Below are 15,354 nucleotides of genomic sequence, written 5' to 3'. Positions count from 1 at the left end.
TAAACACATCGGCCTCATCGAGGGCCCCCGGTAAATCGTTGAGAATACATGATTGTATGAAAATATTCTGGTTGGTTGGTTCTTAAATGTATAAAGGCTTAATCGTGTTTCAGCCGGATTATATTGATTATGTCATATTATAATGGTTTAAAATAAATACTTACGTCAGCCACGTTAATTATTTATTTTAATCCATAATAGTCACAAAAATAATCAATTGAAAAACACGTATTTCAACTGATATGAAGCTAAAAACTTGAATATAAAAGCCCATTGCAACAGAACCGATAGCACAAAAACCATGAAAATTTTTATAAACGAAAACTTCAAAAATGATTAATCCAACCAACGTGAGTGATTCCATTTTGTCACGTTCAAAACGTGTTATTAATAACGTAAAAGTGCGCATTGCATGCGGCTCTGAGAGCTGGCAACTCTCACAAACTTAGATTTATGCCCCAACTTGTTTCATATTTCTTGTTTCGAGTTTCACGCAACGCTAAAAAAGGCAGACGTGCCTGTTGAGGTTGTTATGATATTATTTAGTACTAAATATTGATAAATTCAGAATCATGCATACTTGGCAATACCAACTGGCGACTGAGATCATAATTCTATCTTCTTTACCCTTGTTAAGACCAACCAAGAGAGAAAGAGATGGCATTATGACCTGACTCGCCACTTACTTTTGCGGCAACTCGGCAAGTATAGGACAGGTGAGGGATGTGTTCTTAATATAAAAATACGTGTACAAAGAATAAGTAGGTACATATTAGAAGCACTTTTCTGTGAGCTATGAGAACGTATTACTTTGCTTAATGGCTACGGAAAGTGCTACATGGGAGTGTCTTATTTTTTTAACCGTACCTACTTAACTCTAACGCAGCTTACTACGTAGGCGAACAACACGCGAACGCGAAGCGAAGCGATGCGACGCGGGGTGAATCAATCCTTTGATACCTATAGAAGTGTCCTACGTGGGCGATCTCGTTGCGAAAGCGAAAGCCGTGGGCCCACCACGCCGCGCCGTGCCACGTGCCACTTATAGTTCCGGGAACCGCTTTTCAGTACAAAAAGACACATTATTCAAAATTTGTATTCAAGATCAATCCTACTTTTTTCTAAAGTGGCTTGCCAGGTTGCCAAACTATCAGGCCAATTCAAATGTACGCTGACATCACAATGATATTTGAATCATGTTGTTAAGGTATCGTGTAAATACATACATACATACATACATACATACGAGCGAAATGCACGATAACTGAATGACATCAGTTAGATGTCATTGTTATATCAGTGTACGTTCGAATTGGCCAATTGATGAAATATGAATTAAATTCATGAATTATCAGTGTACCCAATGTTGGCTACACATTGGGTACACTGATATCAAAATGACATCTAACCATGTCATTCAGTTATCGTGCATTTCGCTCGTATGTATGTATGTATGTATGTATGTATGTATGTATGTATGTATGTATGTATGTATGTATTCACACGATACCTAAACAACATGATTCAAATATTATTCTGATGTCAGCGTACATTTGAATTGGCCATTTTGCTTAAATTAGAAACATAGCAGTGATATTTTATAGCACCTACGAGATTCTTGAAATTAACTTTTTGCCAAAAGAACTTTGACTTTTAAATTTATTTAAATAGAGTTGGGGACAAAATTCGAAAAAAAAACGTAAAAATATATATTATTACATACTCGTTGGCTCTAGTCGTCTGTCTCATTCGACAGGCGTTTTTTTTGCAGTTTTTACAGGCAAGGGCTAATTATAGTTGGTCAAACCAAATTGTCAGTAAATAAGAACAAAAAAATTTATACTCATCCTTTCCTTTTGGGTGCTAGTACTAGTGTAAGACAAAGATAGTATGATTCTCTCTGTCTGTTTGAAATGAGACAGTCCTTTGACAAACTATAATAAAGTTATTTAGTAGCGCGTCCAATGATATCGTACGTTTAAACTAAGATGTGACTAGAAAATTGTAAAAAAGACGATATTAGACTATAAGTAGGGTCTGAGGGTCTATCTCAAAACAACTAACATCTCTGTCACTCTTGCAGATTCGAACGATAAAGAGGCAGATAGCGAAATTTCGGATTCGCGTTTTTCGGTAGGTTCTCTGTAAACAAACCGCCTTGGTGCATCAATTTCATATTTTATTATCTCTAAAAACTTGTCAATAAACTGTTAAAGGCACAGATGTATAAGAAAAAATATTTTTTGTTAAAATTATTTAGTTACTGAGTTACACCCTATATACTTACTAAGTTCCATTCATTCAATATTTTTCGTTTGTTTACATCCAATATATTTTCATATCTAATTCTTAATTCTATTCCAGTCACAACACTCAATAGCATAGCAGCAATATCATTACTTTAAAATATAGTGCTTATAATATTATAGTGTCTAAAATTATATAATATAGTTGTGTTTAAAATATTAAAGTGTCTGCCAAATATCGGCCAAACCTGATCCCGCCAATTATATCACCGGATTACCTTTTTGGACCAGAAAAGTCTAACTACTTAGGACCTAAATAGTCGTAAATAAATATTTTTAAAGCCTTTAAAGTCTCCCACTGCTAGGCAAAGGCCTCCTCCCTATACCAGTCTTCCCGATTAAGTGCAGTATCTGTCCAGTAACTGAGAAATGCGTCCAGCGTGTCCCGCCATCTCCTCCTGGCTGCAGGCTGACTACACAAGTATGTTGGGGAAATGTAGTTTATAGCCTAGCATAGACCGTAATTTGGGACTAACCTGATGACGTGGTAGACTTTCTCCAGGGGCCCCTGATCTTGGTTCCTTCGATGATGAATGTAGCAACCTCATAGGCTGGCGTAGACAGACGATCTTCTATTTGTGATGGACACTTGGTATGGCTTTGATTTTGGGTTTTTGAGTTTAAGCTTCGGAGCGAGCGATGCGACGGCGGTTTTCGTGTTTCGAGATCGTTGAGAAGAGAGCCGTTTACGTCCTATTATAAAAGTCAATACGAATACGTAAATATCTACACATTTCGTACTTTAGGTACACATACTGAAATACTAGATTAATTACCTGGTTTAATGTGTGATTATATTGCTATGCGATGGCCGAGATACCGATTCTAGTTTAACGATTTATTATAGTTTTGATATTTTTTAACTTGCCTACCTACATATACGACCTTTACAGAATCGGCCTCCGAGTAGTTTTATTTTCATTTAAATCAACTTCAACCTCGCTTCTACCAATCGCATTCATTTCAGCACACCGAATGCAATTTTCTACATTTTTTACAATTTATTTTAAAATACCTCGAATAATGTCCAATATCTATGCAACTGTTTCCACTCAGTAAGAGTAGATGATATTTTAAATTGTAATTTCATACATGAAGTCCTTTGTTTGATGTATTTTTTATTCAAATTAGTTTAATTTGTGTAGAACCTCCTTTCGCATTGATATCGCTTATAAATAGATAAATAAATAAATATTATAGGACATTCTTACACAGATTGACTAAGTCCCACGGTAAGCCCAAGGAGGCTTGTGTTATGGATACTCAGACAATATAAATACTTAAATACATAGAAAACGCCCATGACTCAGGAACAAAATATCTGTGCTCATCACGCAAATAAATGCCCTTACCGGGATTTGAACCCAGAAACATAGGCTTTACAGGCACCCACAAGACCAGACCGGTCGTTTAGTATAATAGAATTTTATTTTAGATACATTTTTTTAAATTAACTAGCTCATGCCCGCGACTTTGTCTGCGTGGAATGATGATGATTGATAAAACCAATCCTATGTTCTTCTCCGGGCCCCATAATATCTACCAAATTTCATCTATTTCTGTTCAGCTGTTCAAGCGTGAAGCGGTAACAGACATACAGACAGACAGAGTTACTTTCGCATTTATATTAGTAGGGAATGATATATGAAATTTGAATTATTATCGCTATCACGCATTACTTACTACATTAATTTTTAGTTTCATACTCATAACACTATCGTCGAACTAAACTTAGTCTTTTTGTCCATTTATTATATTTCCCGCCTTCAAAGGGGCAATCTTGTTATAGTTAATGAACAAACTTAGCATCTCATTCTAATTAAGTACTACCGGCTGAGAGGGAGATAGTGTTTTATTAATCAAATTTCCTAGCTACGCGATCTTAGCGCCATCGCCATTTTACAAGTTTACGAAATGTACAGCCATCAGATATATTGGAGCGGGCGAGGTGCTCAAAAATATCTGAACAAGCACTCAAACGCGTTCACAATAGAGGCGTGTTCAAATATTTGACTCCGATATATCTGATAGCAACTGTATGTTTGATCTGTACCTGTAAGGTGTACTTAATTTGATGACTTACCTTCGTAGTAAAAGTATTACAGTAATGTGGCGGCCAGTCACTCACTTTATCAAAGAAATTGACAGATACAGCGACGGCGATAATAACACTCCAACAATAAGATGAATAAAGTCTAAGGAAAAAACTTGCTTAAGATATCAAGAAAATTTGATTCTCGCATAGATGGCGCTACCGCCAATACCAACCTTTGGCGTATTCTCGTTTAGTTTATTAACAATTTTAACACATATCAGTCAAAGAACATGAGTCAAAATCATATAAAATAAAATAAATGTGAGTTCCTATAATTGGCTTCCTGTATCTACTATAATTTTTATGTTAATGTCACAGCTGTTGGATCTCCAAATAAATAAAATAATAAATAAAAAAACCGTAATCCGTTTTCATAGTTTTATTTCATGAGTAACTATCGCGGTAACCGAAGACAATATTAAATAAAAAAACATTTATTTATACATTTTGTGATATTTTCATTTTTAGTTTTAATCGTGTGTCGATAGATGGCAGTAAAACTGTGACTACAAAATTTACTATGACAGTACCCTATCCTATATATTCTCTTTGGTATGAGCAACTCTGACTGACGCGGCCGCATGTGACGGATTTTACCTATAAATGGCACTCGCTTGCGTGCACTCGCTCTGTGCATAAACTCAAGTCAGATTATATAAGCATTACATTACCGCTTAAAGTCGTAAATCTGTTTACTAGCTTGTCATGTCCCCAAAGTCCAGTAGAAATCAATGATAATGTGTAGGTTTTAAACCTTAACGACCTGTAACTTGATTTTGTGCATTGTTGTTCCAACATTTACGTAATCAATTGCGGCAGCTGTAAGTAACTCATGACGTTGGATATCAAGGCCTTTTACTGCAATTAAATTGACGTCTTATCGCCACGTTTTCGTTCAGTAATTATTGTGGAGCGTAAAGACTACCTCACATCCAAAGTGTACAGAAATGACTGTTAAAACCGCGTTTATTATTATACTCACATGTATGTTTCACTTAATAAATGCACGTAAAGAAAATGTTATGACAGGGCACATTGTTGGGGGTTTTTTGTCTAAAATAGAAAGTTTTCCTTTTGTGGTATATATCAGTAAAAGTTGTAACTTGTACCGAAATTCAAGCTGTGGAGCATCTATACTGAATCAAGTAATACTATTAACCGCAGCGCATTGCTTTAAGAATTGTGATCCGTTTACAATCAATGCTTATTCTGGTTCCATTCGTAAATATTCAGGCTTTGAAAATAAAGTCATCAGTTACAAAAGACATGAGGATTATCATCCAAACAGTCACAACAATGACATCGCTCTTTTGAGGTTGGAAACAGAACTAATTTTTGTGAGGTCGGTGAAAAGAATTATTTTGATGAAATATCCACCTAACAATACATTGGCCGTTGTAGCTGGATGGGGCTGGACAGATGTAAGTTCAACTGTTTTGTTTTAAATGTTCTTCCATTTCTGCTATCTGATTAAATCATATAAATGAATGGCCCTTAATCACTTCCTTGTGAGACGCCACAAATTATTGGTTTACTTTTAACCCTAAATTGACGTTGAGTTGAGATTATACGTATTTATGTAAATGATTTGGAATTTATAATTTGTTTCACAATTTTGATAAGATAATACGGTTAAATATTAAGAGGCTGCAAAATAACATTCATTTGATAAATGGCTGGTTTTTATTTTTTAGTCCCAAGGTACCCGAGGTGATGTCCTAAAACATACTCCTCAGCTAGTATTAGATCGAGAAACATGTGCTAGCCATCTGGGTAATACAGAAATACCTATGGGAATGATTTGCGGAACAGACACAGAAGGTGACGGCTATCCTGAGAAGTAAGTTTTGTACCTACAGGTTACAAAGAATCAAAAAATCACTACATAGTATAAAACAAAGTCGCTTTCCGCTGTTTGTCCCTATGTATACTTAGATCTTTAAAACTACGCAACGGATTTTGATGCGGTTTTTAATAGATAGAGAGATTCAAGAGGAAGGTTTAGGTGTATAATTTGTTAAGGTTTTGTGTAAATTGGCTGAACTCCCGTGCGAAGCCGGGGCGGGTCGCTAGTATAATATAAAGCTATCTATAGTTCTATTGCATTGTCAAAGAAGTCAAAAAGAGTAGCATAGTGGACCCGGGTATGTCCTTAAACTACGTCCAAAAGAGAGGTATGGGCACTGTGAATGACATCTCGCTTTGTGTAGTAGGGCACAGGACAGCGGATGTCATTCCAGATCTAGAGCAGAGCCCAACTGGGGAGGTACCTCCACCTTACAGAAAACCGCAGCCAAATGACACTAGACCCTACTAATAGTGTTGTGTTCCTGCCGGTGAGTAAGGTTGCCAGAGCTCGAGGGAGAGGAGTGTTAGGGTCGGCAACGCGCATGTAACTCCTCTGGAGTTGCAGGCGTACATAGGCTACGGAGACTGCTAAACATCAGGCGGGCCGTATGCTTTTTTGCCACCGACGTAGTATTAAAAAAAAGTATAAAATCGTACCATAGTTTAAATATATATTTGCATTCCCAAATTCTATCCATGCGAACCACGTACCTACTCGTTAACGTTAACTCTTTGTAATGTAATAATGATGTGTTGCCTGAATAAATATTATTCTATTCTATTCTATTCTAACATATAAATTTGGTGTTTCGGTTTTTTTTCGGGTAAAGTAACAATTTCACTGACTATGTTAACAAGTTTTTTGATACTTGTTTTCAGAGGAGACTCCGGCAGCCCGCTTGTGATCAACAATAACATTCAGATCGGAATCGTGTCCTTCAAAAGAAGAAGATTTACAAATCACACCATCGCATATACCCACGTCCCATATTTCTACGACTGGATAGTAGAAAATGCAAAGGAATTGTATTGCAAATACGCGAATACGACACATAATATGCAGAATTTTGCTCTTACCTCTCCTTGGTCAGACGAACATTGTGATCACGCTAAGGGTTTTATTTGAAAATACGCTGATCATACCCTGCGAAGTATTTCGGAGTAGTAGCGAAATCTATGGAATAAAATGTTGTTAGTCAACATTAGTCAACGTGAAATAATGCAGAATTATAATTTTTTAAGTAGGTAATATAACATAAAATAATGCAATAATGGATTCCCAAAAAGGCTAAAAGGTATTTATTAAATAGACCTTTTTAATCCTTGCAGGAATATTTCGAGAAATTGTATGACTCATAATGTGTATATAATTGTAATTTTATTTACATTTGTATAATAATAATTACCTTAGCTTCAGAATTATTGAATTATTAGTTATAAAATTTTTATGTTATCGTAAACTTAGGCTAAATGTGTTACTTAGTGTAAGTTTTGCATACCATAAGTGTGGTAGAACATGCTCTACTGACATGAAAAATTGTACTATCATAATGATCTAGCAAAATAAATAATTCATCTCATGTCCCTAATGACCACTTACATACTCGTATATAAAAAATAAATGGTCAAATTCCTGACCAAGAGACGAACAAAAATGGCGCTCTAAAACACAAGAAAAAACATCTAGGATTGTCATTTCGAAAATATTCTATATTTATCAATTATCATCTTATAAATAAATAAATACAATGTGACATAATTTACCGCCGCATACCACTTGCCCACTTAGCAGCACAAACAAACTCGGTCATAAGCTTTGAAGTGGCTATCACCTGAATATCTCTATTAATATGTATAAAATTTACTAAATGTTACGATTTATTTCCTTTCTAAAATATAATAAATAAATAATATTTTCTATATGACAATCATAGATGAGATTTTTTTCTTCTTTCATACTTTTTAGAGCGCAATTTTTCAGCAGTTTTTGATCTTATTTTTTAAATCATTTTGGGGTATATTGTGATTAAGCGCCACTTGCACCATTCCACTAACCCAGGGTTAACCGGTGGATAAACCTGGAGTTACCATGGTTACCAGTACAATTTGACACTGGGTTTACGGTTTAACCCCTCGAACGCCCGTGTCAAAAATTTGCTACCGAATTAATAACCTTGATTTTGTAAATTAAAATTCAAATTGTCTGTGACGTATACGGGACAAGGCATTTGAAGGGTTAACCGCTTAACCCCGGGTTAGTGGGATGGTGCAAGTGGCGCTAAGTATTTGATGTCACTTTAGGTACATAATTTTGTTTGAGGGCACTAACGGTGCGCGGCTTTGGAGCACACGCTGCGCGCCCTATCCATCGGGCGTATGAGGACGCCAAAGTCAGTGAAATTTGACGGATGCATCAGTAAATTATATCAAAAAATTGCTTTCTTAAAGGTTTGAACCGTTATTAATGTGATAGGTAAGATTTACCCAGGCAAATTAAGCCAAAAAAGGGTTCAACCTCGGAATGAGAGATAATAAGCTAGAAACTCGTAAGCAGCTTTATTATGGCACTCTGAAGGTTGACTTAAAAGTCAGAAAATCTCGCTGCGCGTCGGATGTTATTCAAGGTCAAAGTAACAGTAAAATTTACATCAAATAGTATATACATCGAGGTAAAAATGTATAGCATAAAATTTGTGACAAGTTATATACCATACATTTGTTTATACCCCTTACCGTTTTTATGATTGACGGTGCAGAATGCGCAGCGATCAGGTGACAATATATTTCAGTTATAATTTATTTACAAAATAAAAATATTTACAAAAAAGTTTAGTTTGACTTCCGTACAACTTAAACGGGATCGCCATCGATTACTGCGTTAGAAAATCGAAATAAGTACGTACTTTAGAAGTTATGAGGAAACAGACGAACATATATACGTACCCAAAAGATTTCGCTTAAAATCATAACCCTCTTTTTGATTTGGCGTAGTCTGGTAGGTAATTAAATATTGAATAATTTATAGGTATAGCAGATCATGAAGCTAAATGCAACCAAAATGTAAATAATGTTTGGTTTGAACTAAACTGTGTCTTGGAAAGTACAGAAAAAATAAAAAATATATAAAAGCTAGAAACCTATACGGTCGGTTTAAATAAAGAAGATTGTAGGAACCAGGTGGCGCTCGCATGGAGGTAATGGCCAATCACACGGCGACCTGGCCGGAATCACATCACCCTGTACATTTGAGCGACGTACGCTTGAAACCCCATGTGTTAGATTTGAATTCGATCCATAAGAAACGGAGCGCATACGTGTTAGAATTTTTAGTAAGTAAGTATTTCCAATAGGGAATTAGAAACTCAAATACTTAATGAAGCTAAATTAATTGAAGTTACAGACTTAATTGAAACCTCGTTAAATGAAGCGAAACATGTCGAACAATTTGGAATTAAAAAGGTGTGTCGTTTAAAAATTGAAAGGAAAGCATTAGTACAGCAGCGGCCCGATGGCCTAAAACACCATTCGATGTGACTGTACAGTATACTACCGACAAGTGGTATCGTTGTGTTCGGTAGACTCTACTGCCGATTTTGTGACGTCACAGTTATCCCCCCCACACTCTTAGAAAGTGACAAGTTCATATTTCGTACTCAGTAGTCTACCGAACACAACGATACCACTTGTCGGTAGTATACTGTACAGTCACATCGAATCGTGTTTTAGGCCATCTGGCCGCTGTACTAATATACGTGGTAGAATTTTTTGTACATGTTTGGAATAGGAAACAGGAAACTCAAATACTTGTAGCTAAATTTATTAAAGCTACAGATTTAATAAAACAGCCAGGAAATCAACAATAACTAGATTTGTTGAAACTTCTCGTTACGAAGCGAAACATGTCGAACAATTTCGACTTATAAAACGTGAGTGACCAGTTTTAAAATGTTTTATGTCTGAGTCTCATGGAAGTTTTGTTATTAAAATGCCATGGGTGTTTTGTATGTATATGTGTATTTATCTATATAAGTATGTATGTCTTCGCCTAGCACCCGTTGTACAAGCTTTGCTTAGTTTGGGGCTGGGTTGATCTGTGTAAGATGTCCTCTTTTATTTAATTATTTGACAAACACACAATAACATACAATCGAATTGACAACTACCTCCTTTTGTTTTTCTGATGCCTGATTTGGATTTAATAAATTGTTACGGTTTTGAACTGGTTTAAAACGGCCTCGACGATCGTCTTGGTGATGGGCACGCATTCAACGCACAACTTTTACTTCAATTCGCTGCATGCACCCATCAGCGTGAGCGATCCTCAAGATCGTATCAAAATAAGATCAAAACCGTAAAGTTGTTAGAGTTAAACCAAGAAAAGTCTGCAACGATTGTGATAGCACACGCAGTGCAAGTGTTATTTATACGTCATAATTTCATAGAAGTTTGACGTTTAAAATAACACTTGCACTGCGTGTGCTATCAAAATCGTTGCAAACTTATCTTGGTCTAGAAACTTTCGCTCTCGGGACTCAAAATCAACACTTGCAAGAAAAACCAACTTTCCTCTCTTGTTGCACAAATAACTATTACACCCCCAATCAAATCTAATTAAAAGTACTTCTAGCTCAAAGTCGTAAAACTATGATTTCACGTGTATGCGAATTCAATTATTTCTTATTGACGCATATACTCTGCATTACATAACTAAATTGACAGTAAAATTACAAATGCTACTCAGAATAATAACATCTTTATGTTTATTAAAATTAACAACAGCAAAACCCTCACTACACATGGACGGTTTCATAGTAGGAGGCAATTATTCCATCATAGAAGATTTTCCACATGTGGCATTTCTTCATATAAAATGTAAAAAAATTGGTGCTACTTATTGTGGCGCTTCTATAGTAAATCAAGTGTTACTTTTGACAGCTGCACATTGTCTCCATACATGTACAGATAAACATAATTTTTACATAAGGGCTTATACAGGAAGCGTTAAAAAGTATAAAGGAAAAGAAAACAAAGTTGTCGGTTTTCAAGTTCATGAACAGTACATCCACAAGAATTTCACCAACGATATAGCTATGTTGATACTTGAAGAGAACCTGAAGTTTGGAAAAGGTGTGCAGAAGATTAGCTTAATAAAACAGTTGCCTGGATACAAAATAGCTGAGATTGCGGGTTGGGGATGGATAGACGTAAGTCACAATTCATATTAATTTTAATATTTAATTTGTGTGTGTAAAATGATTGATCCATATTTTTTTACTGACATGTAAAAGGGCTTTATGAATTAAATTAATATGAATATACAAATACATATATTAGGCACACGGATCGTTTGACGATAAGTTTTCGTTAGAGAAAAGATACTCGTACTTCCAAATAACTAACATTTTTGTTTCCAATGTTTATGGCTAAAATGGTTACAGCTGTAACGGATTTTCATGATTGAGATTGTTAAAAAAAAACTAATTGTGCCTTTTCTAGAGCTCACGGATCTTAGAAGTTTTAATTAATCGATAAAAATAATTTTGAAAATGGATACAGAATAGACTATGTGCCAGTAACAGACCAGTAATTATTAGGCCTTCAACAGGCTTTCAACAATTGTGTTTAAAATAAGCGAAGTTAGGATTTAAAAGCTGCTTTCATACTTCAGGACCAGAACACAAAGACAGATCTTCTAAAGTTTACCAGCCAAGAGATTATAAGCAATGAGGAGTGTTTAAAAATACTGCCAGGAATACCCCCCGGGACCATCTGCGGATACAATCCGGATGGGAGTCATCCTCAACGGTAAGCTACAATACATAACATAAAAACTGCCAGGAATACCCCCCGGGACCATCTGTGGATACAATCCGGATGGGAGTCATCCTCAACGGTAAGCTCCAATACATAGCATAAAAACGCCAGAAAACCCCCCGGGACCATCTGTGGATACAATCCGGATGGGAGTCATCCGCAATGGTAAGCTCCAATACATAGCATAAAAACTGCCAGGAATACCCCCCGGGACCATCTGTGGATACAATCCGGATGGGAGTCATCCTCAACGGTAAGCTCCAATACATAGCATAAAAACTGCCAGAAATACCCCCCGGGACCATCTGTGGATACAATCCGGATGGGAGTCATCCTCAACGGTAAGCTCCAATACATAGCATAAAAACTGCCAGAAATACCCCCCGGGACCATCTGTGGATACAATCCGGATGGGAGTCATCCGCAATGGTAGGCTCCAATACATAACATAGAAACTGCCAGGAATACCCCCCGGGACCATCTGTGAATACAATCCGGATGGGAGTCATCCTCAAGGGTAGGCGCCATACATAACATAAAAGTTAAAAACCTCCAACACATTGAAACAGATATATTATTATTTTGATAAAACATGTCTAAGAACAGCCGCTAAAATTCTTGCTTTCAAATAAATAAAACGCATCCAAATCGGTTAAACCGTTTGAGAGCTATACGGTGCCACCACGGGTGCCACAGGCAGACACATAGGCAGACAAACACACACATATAACGGTGTAATTTATTATAGGTAAGTATCATCCCTTTTTGCGCCGGTGGTTAAAAATGAGATTTTACGTAGAATATAAGTAGGCACCTACGACACAATAATCTCTGAGACATTATCATCATGCTGTTTTTTTAACTTCTAAGGAATAACTATGTGAACTTATGTGAACTTAAAATTACCATGTTTAAGCAAATAAATAATTATCTTATCTTATCTAACTATTAAATTTAAAAAAAACCCCTACGCAATTATGCCAAAAAATGCCTTACATCATTTTAGAAAAGGGCTGATACTAAAAAGAAATAAGTATTAAGCATAGCGCTCACTCCATGCATCAGTTTTCTTACCAAAACGCTTATTATTTTCGTAGTCGACATTCGTACCGCTAATTGACACTAGATGTCACGAGTGTCGCGACTGACGAAAAGAGTATTGATCAACAATTTACAACTGTTATTACAAGCAGAAGGAGTTGAAAATAGAGTTCCGGTTAATCCGATTATAATATGAGCTGAAAATTGTTGAGCATTAGACTTTTCGTTCGTCGCGACATCTATTGTCAAGTAGCAGTACTGATAAATCCGCTACTTGAAGCTAGATGTCGACTACGAAAATAATAAGCGTTTTGGTAAGAAAACTGATATATGGAATGAGCACTCTATGCTTATTAAATCACATTTATCGGGTCTATCGCGAATTTATTTTGTTACCTTTATTTACCGACGTTTCCACTGGTCGTGGTCGCGGCTAACTGACGTCCCAGCAAAATGTCAAAACAGAGATTTGTGTGACTACCCGACGAAAAGTGTCTTACGGGCAATAAGAATGGGCCAGTACAACGGGGCCAGTACAATCGTGCACTCTAACGCCATAACGCGATTGGTTGATGAGTTCGTATCACGAGCGTGATTGGTCGCAACTAATTGCGTTAGACTGCACCATTGGCTCAAATTCGTGAGTGACACCACTGAACTAGAGCCCGTAAGGCCCCGTCTTTAGATATATCAATGATTTTTTCTCTACATTGCAGAGGTGACTCCGGCAGCGCGCTTGTGATTAACAAACATGTACAGATTGGTATCGCATCCTTTTTCAAAAGGAACTTTTCCAATACAACTCTTATTTACACCAACGCCACTTACTTCTACGACTGGATAAAGAAAACTGCAAAAAGTATGTTCTGTCAATTTAAAAACAATGAGAAATTTCCGGATAACTGTATTTGTAACTGTGATTGTAACTGCAACAAGACTATTAATGAAAATAAGAAGGCAAGATATGGATAACAATGATATACACTCGCCGAATTATATTTCATTAAGTATATAGAGTATTATAGAGTATATAGATTTAATCTTAAGCTAGCTATTTTTTTACTGTCAACGCCACTTACTTCTACGACTGGATACAGAAAACTGCAAAAAGTATGTTCTGTCAATTTAAAAACAATAAGAAATTGCCGGATTACTGTAACTGTAACAAGACTATTAATGAAAATAAGAAGGCAAGATATGGATAACAATGATATACAATCGCCGAATTATATTTGATTAAGTATGAAATACATTATATAGATTTAATCTTAAGCTAGCTATTTTTTTTACTGTCAACGCCACTTACTTCTACGACTGGATACAGAAAACTGCAAAAAGTATGTTCTGTCAATTTAAAAACAATAAGAAATTGCCGGATAACTGTAACTGTAACAAGACTATTAATGAAAATAAGAAGGCAAGATATGGATAACAATGATATACAATCGCCGAATTATATTTGATTAAGTATGAAATACATTATATAGATTTAATCTTAAGCTAGCTATTTTTTTTACTGTCAACGCCACTTACTTCTACGACTGGATACAGAAAACTGCAAAAAGTATGTTCTGTCAATTTAAAAACAATAAGAAATTGCCGGATAACTGTAACTGTAACAAGACTATTAATGAAAATAAGAAGGCAAGATATGGATAACAATGATATACAATCGCCGAATTATATTTGATTAAGTATGAAATACATTATATAGATTTAATCTTAAGCTAGCTATTTTTTTTACTGTCAACGCCACTTACTTCTTCGACTGGATACAGAAAACTGCAAAAAGTATGTTCTGTCAATTTAAAAACAATAAGAAATTGCCGGATAACTGTAACTGTAACAAGACTATTAATGAAAATAAGAAGGCAAGATATGGATAACAATGATATACAATCGCCGAATTATATTTGATTAAGTATGAAATACATTATATAGATTTAATCTTAAGCTAGCTATTTTTTTTACTGTCAACGCCACTTACTTCTTCGACTGGATACAGAAAACTGCAAAAAGTATGTTCTGTCAATTTAAAAACAATAAGAAATTGCCGGATAACTGTAACTGTAACAAGACTATTAATGAAAATAAGAAGGCAAGATATGGATAACAATGATATACAATCGCCGAATTATATTTGATTAAGTATGAAATACATTATATAGATTTAATATTAAGCTAGCTGTTTTTTTTAACTGTCATCACCTCTGAATTCTTTATTCTTGGTGAAAAATAAACAAGTCAAAA

The 15,354-nt window shown here is 35.6% G+C and overlaps 2 protein-coding genes across 2 annotated transcripts; both read left to right on the top strand.

The window, feature by feature from the left end:
• Nucleotides 1–5,410: 5,410 nt before the first annotated feature.
• Nucleotides 5,411–7,375, top strand: LOC134741188 (trypsin alpha-like). Its single transcript, XM_063673963.1, has 3 exons — nt 5,411–5,822; nt 6,096–6,241; nt 7,129–7,375. Exons 1-3 carry the CDS (start codon nt 5,424–5,426, stop codon nt 7,373–7,375), a joined length of 792 nt encoding a protein of 263 aa, XP_063530033.1. The 5' UTR covers nt 5,411–5,423.
• Nucleotides 7,376–10,920: 3,545 nt separating this feature from the next.
• Nucleotides 10,921–14,082, top strand: LOC134741187 (hypodermin-A-like). Its single transcript, XM_063673962.1, has 3 exons — nt 10,921–11,453; nt 11,918–12,054; nt 13,821–14,082. The coding sequence occupies exons 1-3, from the start codon at nt 10,980–10,982 to the stop codon at nt 14,074–14,076; spliced, it is 867 nt and encodes a 288-aa protein (XP_063530032.1). The 5' UTR covers nt 10,921–10,979; the 3' UTR covers nt 14,077–14,082.
• The last annotated feature ends 1,272 nt before the right edge of the window (nt 14,083–15,354 follow it).

The sequence above is a fragment of the Cydia strobilella genome, chromosome 4, assembly GCF_947568885.1.
Source record: "Cydia strobilella chromosome 4, ilCydStro3.1, whole genome shotgun sequence".
NCBI classification, from domain to species: domain Eukaryota; kingdom Metazoa; phylum Arthropoda; class Insecta; order Lepidoptera; family Tortricidae; genus Cydia; species Cydia strobilella.
Note: the sequence above shows the minus strand (reverse complement) of the source record. Positions and strands in the feature narration are given on the sequence as shown.

Excerpts from the sequence above, each read along its gene's own strand:
- LOC134741188 (XM_063673963.1), top strand. The coding sequence starts at position 5,424 with ATGACAGGGCACATTGTTGGGGGTTTTTTGTCTAAAATAGAAAGTTTT. Across the intron at positions 5,823-6,095 it reads CTGGATGGGGCTGGACAGAT|TCCCAAGGTACCCGAGGTGA; the intron begins GTAAGTTCAACT and ends TTTATTTTTTAG. Across the intron at positions 6,242-7,128 it reads GGTGACGGCTATCCTGAGAA|AGGAGACTCCGGCAGCCCGC; the intron begins GTAAGTTTTGTA and ends ACTTGTTTTCAG.
- LOC134741187 (XM_063673962.1), top strand. The coding sequence starts at position 10,980 with ATGCTACTCAGAATAATAACATCTTTATGTTTATTAAAATTAACAACA. Across the intron at positions 11,454-11,917 it reads CGGGTTGGGGATGGATAGAC|GACCAGAACACAAAGACAGA; the intron begins GTAAGTCACAAT and ends TTCATACTTCAG. Across the intron at positions 12,055-13,820 it reads GATGGGAGTCATCCTCAACG|AGGTGACTCCGGCAGCGCGC; the intron begins GTAAGCTACAAT and ends TCTACATTGCAG.